Genomic DNA, 11718 nt, shown 5'->3' on the forward strand with positions numbered 1-11718 from the left:
CTCGACCCATCCAGTACTCTGTTGGCCAAGAAGTTTATAGGAGAAATTTCGCCCAGAGCGACATGTCCAAGTCGTTCAATGCTAAATTGGCTAAGACATTTCTCAGGGCACGGGTTCGAGAGAAGGTAGGATCTTCATACTACATTTTAGAGGACGCTAATGGTAAACTAATAGGCACCTTCCATGCTAAGGACATCCAGGCTTGTTGAACTTCTCGCCTTTTGCAGGAGTTTTGCAAAAGCATCTGCAATGCTTTATCAAAGCACCTGTGTTGTGAGCGCGATATCCATCAGCGTAGCCTGAAATCATAAGTCTTTAATGGTTTTCATTCGTTTGTTAAGTTCTTAAGTTTTTTTTTGTTGGCCACCTTAGCCACAATTCAACGACATTAGTACAGGGAGCGTTCAAGTAAGTAAGACGCCTGTCAAACGGACAGGTGGACGTTGATCGAACTTCCGCTGGCTCTCTCTTGTTTTTTTGGCTTGGCATCGGTCGGACGGGCTACACGCGTGCTGTAATTTATCTGAATTAATCGAGCATCGTCTCAGGATTTAGACTAGCACCGTTTAAAGTTTTGTGCCCAATACCATTCCGGTTAACGCGAATGAATTATATTTTTCTTTGTAAACTCCGATCTCCGAAGTCCGAAAGCGACCGCTGAGTTGGAGGAAGAATTGGTCGCTCGACCAGATTGGTGGCTGAAACAGTAGCAGACGCAGATGGTGTAGAATCCACGTGGAGCATTCTTCAGGGTTCATCTTGCATCCGTGCAAGTCATCGCATCTAAGCGGAGCAGTATACGTGGAAGGCCGGAACAGGCTAATTTTAAAAGGCATATACAGTATACACCACGCGGTTAAGTATGGAGTAATAGATTTGAGGGTGCAGAGAAAAAAAAAAATAGAAATCCTACTCATCAAAAGTAATCACTAGATAGGGTTTATACGAACAGGACAGTCTGATTGCTTCCCTCGGAAAAGAACATGTTAACTATAAAAAGAAAAATTATATGCATATTACCTGAGAATACTTAAAATTTTTCTTATCATTAAAATTTAATTGCTTATATAAAAAGAAAGAAATGGACATCATTAACTATGTACCTACATATGTATTTTAAGTCAATGCTTAAATAGTAGCAAAAGAAAAAAAAAAACAAAAAAAAAAAAAAACTTAAATTTTACATAGCAACATTGAAAGTACCCTATAAGTACCCCTCTGACAATTATATTTGTAATAGCTCTGAGGATGCGTAAATTAATAGTTCAGGCATAGCGGTAGTAGGTGTAAGAAGAAAAAAGAAACAGAAAATATTTAAGATCATTCATAGTTAAGCTTATGTAAATATGTTTATCTAGGTGAGTGATTATTCTATTATATACATACATATACGTACAACAGCCTTTCCAACGTCCGACCATCTCACCAGGCGCCTGCTGATACCGATCGGGAGAATGACATGTAAGTGCTCTTAATTTTCCTTTTCTCTTAAATAAGTATTGATAGACTTTTCACTCATATGTCAGAAGCAAAAGAGTAGCTTGATTACAAACCACCGCATTGGCAAACCAGCGTGTGGTGAGCGCAGCATTATTTTCCATTGCTTTTGTATACATATTTTCACTGATCAACTTAATCCAGCTACTCTCCTGCGATTTTTATTTTTTTTATATCGAAACTCATATGTTTAGTACTTCACCTAACGAATTGCATTTATCTAAATATTTTTTTTGCTATACTAATATTCATATATGTAAAATGTGTATATATATATATGTATATACTTATATCTACACATAGCTATAAATATCTACATATGTACGCATAGTTTTATGCTGACCGAATAGGGTGACCAGATTTATTATTCGTAAAATTTTGGTTGCTAAATGAATTAATATTTTTTTTTATTGACAATTGTTATTAGGATAATTTATTCATAACTGAGGATTGATTTCCTTGCAGTTATGGTTGGCGATAAATTAGTTGTAATTATTATTATAAATAAATTTACTGAACTGTAGCTTGTGAAATGAAAGCATGAGTTAAATTTTCTTAGTCGTGAGATGACCTAACCCATAGACTTGAAGGTATGGTTGGGATGGCGATGCATAAAGTGTCTCTTCATGGTTGGGCAGGGAAGAGTAGGGGAGGGCAGCGTTGATCAAGGGGGATCCTCTCCGTTTGCGTCTGTCTGCTAAGTTTAAGGGATTTGTGGTATTTAATGTGGGATAGTTTTTGTGGTCCGGTAATGATATTTAAGTGCATGATATTTTTTGTGTGTGTAGACAGGACATCTTCAAGAAAGTGCGGCAAGACCCACCCCAACCCGACGAGCTGAGTACCAGGATAATACTAGCATGCACAGCCGTTCACTTTTGATGTACCACCGCAGGACTTCATAACACATGCCAGTGGACGATTTTGCTGATGCGTCGAACACCACACGTAATTTTGTAGTGCGGCTTTCGGGTCTCACAATGCAATGGTGAGGAATGAAGTACCTAGGTTTACTGATGGAATCAATATCCACTTGCGTCATGTGCCCCAAGTTCTCATATTCCTCCGTAAATTGTACATATTGATTCTTTGTCTGGAGCGATTTTGCCAGTCGACTTTCTAAGGCCAGGAATCGATTATACGCCATCCCATAGGATTCCCCTAAGGCCTCCGGATTTTCATGAAATGGTAGCCTTACCATGAATCTCCCATTTTCATTGATGAGTTTATGTTGTGCGAAATGAGCTTCGCACTGTTTTTCTGCTACCGAATGTTGTTTTCTTACAGTTGCCACGTCCTCAAGTTCCCATAATCGAGCAATGGCTGCATCTAAGTTGATGTCATCGTTGGTACAGATTCCACATATTGCATTTGAGATGTAGTTGCCACCAACTTTTCCCGCGATGATCCATCCCAGCACTGTATTTTGCAGAATGGGTAGGTCATCTGACAGTTTGATTTGCCCTGCTGCCATCAGTTGGTTGTAGAATTCCGCCCCCAACAATATATCAATTTTGTCAGGACGATTGAATGATGGATCGGCTAACATGATGTTCTCAGGAATTTGCCATTCGTCGATCTTGATTTCTTGCGACGGCTGCGGGGATATAATCTGAGGCAATACCGCTGCCTCTAGTCGCGTTGTAAAGTTGTTGATCCGAGACTGTAGCGCCACATTGACTCGATGCTGTATCTTAGTGCTCCTTGACCCGATGCCACTAATGGAGATTGATGATGGTTTAGTTGAGATGCCAAGACGTTTAACCAATCGTTCAGTCACAAAATTAACTTATGAGCCTGAATCGAGAATTGCCCGACACTGCACTTCTGTTCCGATTCCTCTAACTTTCACCATGGCAGTGCTGAGTAGTACATACGTGTTTGACTTTGTGTGCTTTGCGGTGGTAAGTGACGCTGCTTCGTCTTTTGATGGCGTTGATTTGGTCCTGGATGGTGTAGTACTTTGCGATTCGTTGCCTTGTGTTGGAGTGGCTACTGATGTAATGTCTTTGCTCACATCCCTTTTTGAATCCTCGAAATGTAACAGCGTGTTGTGTTTTTTGTTGCATTTCAGACAGTTTCTTAATATACAATTTTTAGAACCATGTCCTGGTTTTAGGCAATTGTGGCAATATTTCTGCCCTTGTATGAACTGAAAGCGTGCCGATGGAGACTGTTGTAAAAATTCCTTGCAAGAAAATAATGGATGTTTTCCTTTTTTGCACATGCTGCAAGTGTCATTTCTATGACCTTTGGATGTGACTGAAGTGCACACCTTTGCAGTTGAGCTTGTAGATTTGTCTTTGACACCCATCGCTTCCATGGATTGAAAGTGTTTCTCCAGAAATTGCAGGAATTCCTTGAGTGTTTGTACCTCCCGTGGCTTTGATAATGATTGTTCGTACCGCAAACGAGTCGGTTGATCCAGTTTCTTTAGTAGAAGGGGGAGCAGAAGTGGATCCCATGTTGATGTGTCTATCTGCAAATTTTGCAATGCTAATAGACATTCTTGTGTTGTGTCATGCAGTTTTTTGACATTGTCCATTGATGTGCTTCCAGGTGTAGTAGTTAGCTCATGTACTAACTTGCTCACCAGCAAGCGTTTGTTGTTGTAACGCTCCAGAAGCATGAACCAAGTTGCATCAAAATTCTCTCCTGTTGATGCGAAATGTTTAATTAAATTTCCAGCCTCCCCCACTAGGTGAGTTTTCAAGTACCACATTTTCTGAACTTTTGAAAGAGGTTGATTTATTACCAGTTGCGAGAATAGGTCATGAAATTCTTGCCATTTTAAATAGGTGCCATCGAATTTTGGAATTATTATCTTCGGCAGTGAAATGGATTGCAGTTTAATCGGAAGTTGGTTTGAAGATTGCTCAGTATGGGAGTCACTATTAGCTGCTTGCAAAGTACTCCATACCTTTTCCTCAAGTGAAATGAAGTTATCGACCTTGTAGCCCTGCTCGGTTGGGTTGTCGAACATCTCATATATCCTGAAGTGAATGTCTTCTATATTTTCCCACAGTTTATTAATTGTTGGAACACATTGTGGTGAAACGTTGTCGTTCAGTAACCGTCGCAACGAGGCCATCATTACCCCTTGTCTGCGGACTAGTTTCGTGTACTCGTTGGAAGCTGCCTGTGTGGTTCCAGTATCATGCCGTGCTTCTGTGTTGACTTTTGAAGCTGAAGCATCACGTTGGTACGTACTTCCTTCATTAGTTGTTAAGCGCAATTCTCTCGTCGGGGTTTGAGCCAATTGGAGCACTGCGGACTCGAAAATCTCCTTGTACTGATTTACAATTTCCATTTATTGTTATAGTAGTCCTTTGTAAAGTAGTCGTGATCCAGCTGGGGGTTTTCAAGCAGTCGAAGTTTGTTGTCAGTTGTTTCAAACTTCGACCACTCGCTGTCCAGTCTTCTTAATCGCTCTTCGTAATAGCTGATTGACTGCTTCCTGGATTGCGGGTCCTTTTTAAAGTTTCGGACAATTGATTCGATATTGCTGCCCGTTTCTCTTTGTTGTCTGGCCAAATCCTCGAAACGATCCATTTTTCTTCTATTAGATTAGTTTTATGGCTCCTTAAACTGCTGCACTGGCCTTGGTTAAGCTGAATGTCCTTTCACAGGGGTCACCAGAATGTTCAGAATAATAGCGATTACGCCAAGTTCGAACACTGTTGTTTGCTTGATTGCTTTCAAGTGATCTTTATTGAATTAATGATTACGTTTATATACAAACTAAATGCTTACGTAGCTAAAGCATAAAAACTTTGGATAGTAAGCAAAATTATTGTAAAGGCTTTATTCCCACGTTTTGCTTTACATAAGCATAATTAATGCAAATGCTTTATTCCCACGTTTTTGTTGACATAAGCATATTCCACATTTTGCGTCTACTTTCATTTGCGTGCATTAATCAACAATGTCTTATATGTAACTTGACACATGCCAAATTATTTGGCTATAAGAAAACACTAAAAGGCATAAAGTACACGCTACGCATAAAAGAATGCAAGCGAAAATTAATACCCTGTTGAATAAAGCCAATGCAATATTAATATGTCGACTTTTCTTATTTAATAACAGGCTTGAACAAACTCATTGACATCATCCTTCAAGATCATTACTTTTTGCAGGATTTCTTCTGATAGTTTCATAACGTGGTCATGCCCCAGGATGCCGTTTGTGACGGTTACCATGCCGTTGACCACCTGCAATAGCTCATGAGTTTTCTTAAATATTTCATTATTTACCCTGTACTGTTGGTTGTTGTTTAGTACTAGCGAATCCTGGGATCGAAGTACCTCATCCCAATCGGACGCGTCGGGAGAACCGGCAATCCATTTCCAAGCCGATCCTATCCAATTGATTGCACGCTTATTTCTTTTGTGTTTTGGACCTTTTAGCTCATTAAGTTGGATTTGAACCTTCTCTAAGTGATAGGCAAGGACATCCGTGATATCATTGGTTTCATTCAGCCTGGTGACTTCGGCTTCCAGACGACTTGCGATTTCTTCATAGCGGGCTAGGTTGATCACATGAATTATCTTGAAGTATCCGTCGACTATCCAGCCATACCCGTCTCGTACAGTTACCACAGGCGAGTGTAGATCGAATAGGACGTATGCTTGTGCGGGCGCACAGAGGCAGAATCTAGGAGTCAAAGTACAAATATCCTTATAACTAATATACATAGTTAGTGAAAAATTTACATTTCAAAATTAATATTCCATGAACTAAAGCTATTTATCGGATTTTATTTCAAGAACAATACTTAATTAGGAAATTTACATGTCATCTAAATGCTATCCTACGGTTTTTCGAATCTTATCCTGAAGCTGAAGATTTAAATATGTAAAATTTATGTAACATTTCAGATATTATGACTTGTATCTAATTTAATTGTAATCTCTTTCCTAAATGCTAGTACTATAACTAGTGAGTGGAGTTCGGGTCGCTTCGGGTTTGACGGGGATGTATGAGGACTCGGAGTGGTGTTAAGTGGAATTTACTGACAATTAATTTTTTCAGTTATTTTAGTTTATTAGTTAGCATTAGTAAGTTAATAGGGTTTTGTTAGTATAGTTTAACTTGTTCGTATTAGGTTTTTTTTTGTTTTTTTTTTTGATTAACCGTTTTTGTTGCTAGTTAGTGAGTTATTTTTAGTTTAGTTTGTTAGTATCTTTTTTCGAGGAATGTTTCCCTTTTTTTCCTTTTTTTTTAAGATGTTAGTTAGTTAGTGATTTAGTAATTTGTTTTTTTGTTAGTAATGCTTTTTTTTATTTTTGCTCCTTTTAGGCGCTTTTTTGCATATATTTTTTTATTTTTGCTCCTTTAGGTGTTTATGTACGACTTAGTTGCATATTTTTGTTTTAAATTCTTGCACCTTTTAGGTGTTTGTGTACAACAATTTAGTCGCATAATTTTGCATCGGAATATAGGCGTTTTTCTCAGCTGACATTGGAAGGCTCGTGTTGATCCCTTTTAGCCATAAGCGTTAATAATTGCAAATGGCCTACTCATGGCACGAGTGGCTTCACGTCAATTAAAGCAGAGACCCCATGGTGGAGTTGAACCACACCGATTGTAATCATTCGAACCATCGAGTTATTTGGAATTGAACCAACATCTGACTACATCGGCTGCAAACAATTTGCACCCAAACCCTGGGACCCGAGAATCTAAGCATAAGATTTGCCTTCTGACCAATGTTATCTTTAGATGTTTTTTACATCTGCTTTGTGGAATTTTTTCCCTGTTTGCGTAAGTATTGTTGCGTTTCGATTCTCGGCAATCGTTTCTTCTTTGTATAATGGCTTTTGTTTGGCCTTAATTTGTTTATTTGAAATGAACACCTTATCTCCGGTATCGAAAGAACGCGGAGTAGTGCGTTTGGTGTTCAACCTCGCGTTTCTGACCTCCTGCTCCTTCTCCAATAAAGCCTTTATATCCTCCATGGTTTTTTCCCTGAAATCTACCAACCCCTGATAATTTATTCTTGAGGTCCGGTTGAGGAATACGTCCGCCGGTTTTCGCTTGATAACAGAGTGAACGGTATTATTATACCTATCCACTGCTATTGAAATGCGCTCCTTTGGAGTTAATCTGTTAAACTCGCCCGAAATACAGCGGTATATCTCTATTAGTGTTGAATGCAAATGCTCAACCTGACCATTACTTTCACTTCTTTGTGTGGGAGTTTGGTAAATTTCTATTCCAAGGGATCGGATATAATTTAAAACAAGGGGCGTTAAAAATCCCCTTTCGTTGTCCATGACTAATATTTTCGGTAGTGAAGGAGATCAGTAAGTTTCTTTCGCAGGTGAACCGAAGATTTGTTTTTTATAGGAAAGAGCTTAGCAAATTTTGTGAACTTATCGATCGCGCTAAGATACTTTTGCTTTTCTATTTCGAAAAGGTCGATGTGTAGGATTTCGCAAGGATAACCTGGTATTGGGGTAGGTTGAAGGAACGGTTTTGCGGGATGCCGGTCGTACTTGTTTAATTTGCAGGTATCGCACTGCCTCACGTAGTCTCGTATTTGCCTAGCCATTGCAGGAAAATAATATTCCTCCAGTATTTGGAGTCGATTTTCACAAGGGTTTCTATGAGCTCTTTTGTGTTCATTCTCAATTATTTCGAAAACCCTGTCTGCAGCCATAACATCTTCCACAATCCTCTGGGTTATCCTTACTCGATATCTTTGAAAGTTGTTGACATAGACATCTTGTAACAACCCAAGAAATCTTCGGGAATCTTTATACCGTTAATAACATTTGGGTTCAGGACTTCCTTGAGGATTGCGGTCAATGCATCTGCATCGTGTTCCGGTAATGAGACATAAAACCTTCGGTAGCCTTGATGTGGTTCCTCAAGGCATCGAGGCCTATCCCCTTCCCTAAAAATGATTTGGTTCCTAAATACATTGATCGGAGCTTCCACGTGTGGTATAAGCTCAGAATTGTCCTGATCAGCAGAATGCATTGTAGCTTGTGTGGCAGTGTCAATTTCGGGCTCTATGTTAGGATTAGCATTTGTTGCGGGATCTTGATCTGAAACGGATGGGGGCTGAGCAACAACTGAATCGGTCAACGCGTTGACTTCAGTTTTGAGGCGAGAGGGAGCATCGTCAACCAAGTTCGATTTTCCTGGTTTGTAGATTAGTTCGCTATTGTACTCCTCAATCCTTGCTTTCCATCGTTTTAGCTTGGCATTGTAGTTCCTGCAACTCAGGGAAAACGTTAATGGCTGATGGTCGGTGTATATTCTAATCTTTTTGGCACCATATAGATAGGAGCGCAGATTGTCGAGTGCCCAAACTATAGCGAGGAGCTCCTTCTCGTTGGTGGCGTAATTTTCTTCGCATTTGTTCAAGGATCGCGAAATATAGGCTATAGGTTTGTCCTCGCCAATCGTTCCTTGTGAGAGGACTGCCCCAATGGCATAGTTCGAGGCATCGGTTGTGAGGTTAAATGGTTTGGCGAAATCAAGAAACGCCAGGACATCCGCAGATACCAATAGTTGTTTTAACTCATGGAAGGCCTCTAGGGCACTGCGGTCTAAATCAATAGCTACTTTCCTAGATGCGTTAGCTTTTACTTGAGCATTTTCGCCGCGCGTAAGATTGGTCAATGGCTTTGCGACCTTGGCATAGTCCCTAATGAATTTCCTGTAGTATGAGGTCAGACCCAAGAAACTCTTCAAGTCTTTCAAATTTTCAGGTGGTGAAATAAGCTTTATAGCTTCCACCTTTTTCGGATCAGCGCGTACTCCATGGGGAGTAATTATGTAGCCAAGGAATTCAACTTCCTTTTCGAAGAAACACGTCTTTTCTAGATTTACCTTCAGATTCGCTTCTAGGAGTGTTGCGAAGACTTTCTCCACGTTATCAAGGTGTTCTTTTGCGTCCCTACCGAATACTATTATGTCGTCAATGTAGACGTAACATATTTTCCCGATGTACTTTTTCAGGACATCGTCTATCATTCTCTGGAATATGGCAGGCGCATTTTTCAGACCGAACGGCAAGCGAAGGAATTCATATTTGCCGTTCATCGTGGAGAAGGCAGTCTTCGGGATGTCAGAATCCTTCATTGGAATTTGGTGGAATCCGGAGGTCAAATCAATCGTCGTATAAAAGTCGGCTTTGCCAAGGCTACATAACGTTGCGTTTATATCAGGGATGGGATAGGTGTCAGCTATCGTAACAGCGTTCAGCCGCTTATAGTCGACCACCATGCGATACTGTTTCTCCTCATTTGGTTTCGGTTTTTTCGGCACCACCCAAATCGGGGAATTGTAAGGACTTTTGGATGGCCGTATTACCCCTTCATCAAGCAGCTCATTTATTTGTCTATCTACTTCTTCTCTCATGCATACTGGGTAAGGATAGCTCTTACTATAGATAGGTTCAGGAGTGGTTGTCCGTATTTCGGCTCGGACACTTGTGTCTACAAGTTCGTTACCGTTAAGGGGAAGGAAAAGGTCCGAATATTTTTCCAATAATTGGTCTACCTGTTGTCTAGTGTCGTCAGAGACATCTTTACCCATGGAATAATTAACCTGGTCAGAAACTTTGGCCTTTAAGGGCAAGTTAAAGTCATTGACTTTAAGGTGATTGTTTTTCCTGTCAACAATGGCTCCTAACATCCTTAACGTACCATCGCCAATAATGCCGGCGAAGGATTTAAGTCCTGGCAGGACGAAGAACACTATTTTAGAAGGGAATCCTATATCTTTAAAAAATCTTAATCCTATTTTTTTGTTAATCTGTACCTGCCCCCCCGGCAGAATTCACATTAAATACCTCATCTACAGGGTCACCTCCAATCGCAACCGATTCACTTATAAAATTTTTATTTGCACCTGTGTCAATAAGGAAGTCTAGGATGCGACCATCAGGGAGCGTGTACTCTAGGTATGGTACGCTAGATGGCCCTCTGAAAGAAAATCCCCTTCTTCTTAACTTCCTGCCTCATCTTCGGTTTTAGTATCGTCATCGGTAGTGCCGGTGGTGGAATCCTGTAAGTGTCCACAAGAACCCTTACAGTTTCGTCCGTGTAGGACTCGGTCTTTAATTTATTAATTATCAATGAGAATTGATGGTTTGCTTTAGCATAAAACTCATCAATTCTAGAACCTCTCTGCTGCAGTTGATGCAGCTGATGTTCTAGGGTGCGGATATCACGCTTGTCCGCGTAATGCAATGAGAGACACTCCTTTATCTTTGGCCAATTGTTGTCAAAGATATTGTAAGAGACCAAGGCACAATCTGCCGCACCACGCACTTTTTGACGAATGTGCTGCAATATGGCGCGGTAAAGGGGTTTCCCTTTCACTACAGCAAAATCCGAAAGGATTGTTTCCACGGAATGTACCCAGGACACGTAGTGTACCGGGCTTCCATCAAAAATCTGAAGTTCCTTAACACAATCAGGCAGACGACTTATGTCGCGTAAGTCCGCCTCGGTTACGGGGGCTTGTGCCACCACTTCTTCCACCTCGTTGGATTGAGGTGGTGTGTTGAGTGTATTTCTGGCACTATCAATTTCCATGACGCGCCTTTCCAGCGTCTTCATCTTCTCTAGCAGGGCATTGACGGCCCCGGTTAGGTTGGTCACATTGGTTCTGAGTTCCTCCATCTGTAAATAATCAAAAAATGTTGCGTGTCTAGATTATACTTACAAGAACACAAGGTTCATTATTTAATAGTTCACTTAGATCTTTGAATTTCCCTCTTAGGCTTTTTTGCCCTTTTTTCCACTTAGGCCTTTTTGCCTTTTTTTCTTTCTACACTTTTTGGCTCAAGGCCTCTTTTCTTTAAGCTTTTTGTTGCTTATTAAAAAAACAAAATTTTATATTTAGGGTTTTCACTTTTTGGCTCAAGGCTCTTTTACACTTGGACTAAAGAATCCTTTTTTTGCTTTTTTCCACTTTTTCTTGCACACGACGCTTCGAGTTACGGACGTTAAGTCCGTATAAGTCAAAAAAATAATTTAGTTGGGCCAACGCGCCCAATAGTTCTAACTACGAGTTACAAATCTACAACACAAATTTTGGAATCTAACACAGTTTATTCTATTTACTTAATTACAATTAGAATTCTTAATCTAAACCGTAGCGTTACCGTCCCGAACTCGACTGCCTGCTTTGTGTCCGCTACTTCCCTTTGTAGCCAATGTCCAGCAGCGGCGTACCTGTTGCATAATTGTTGTCTGT

General features: G+C 40.3%; 1 protein-coding gene across 1 annotated transcript; it reads right to left on the reverse strand.

Moving 5' to 3' along the window:
* Window positions 1-257: 257 nt before the first annotated feature.
* LOC118745522 lies at window positions 258-4807 on the reverse strand. The gene is made up of 3 exons (XM_036478969.1): window positions 3375-4807; window positions 2783-3215; window positions 258-299 (listed from the first exon to the last, which is right to left on the reverse strand). The coding sequence occupies exons 1-3, from the start codon at window positions 4805-4807 to the stop codon at window positions 258-260; spliced, it is 1908 nt and encodes a 635-aa protein (XP_036334862.1).
* Between the last annotated feature and the right edge of the window lie 6911 nt (window positions 4808-11718).

The sequence above is a fragment of the Rhagoletis pomonella genome, unplaced genomic scaffold (genome assembly GCF_013731165.1).
Source record: "Rhagoletis pomonella isolate Grant_MI unplaced genomic scaffold, Rhpom_1.0 Rhpom_scaffold_00009, whole genome shotgun sequence".
Lineage (NCBI taxonomy): Eukaryota > Metazoa > Arthropoda > Insecta > Diptera > Tephritidae > Rhagoletis > Rhagoletis pomonella.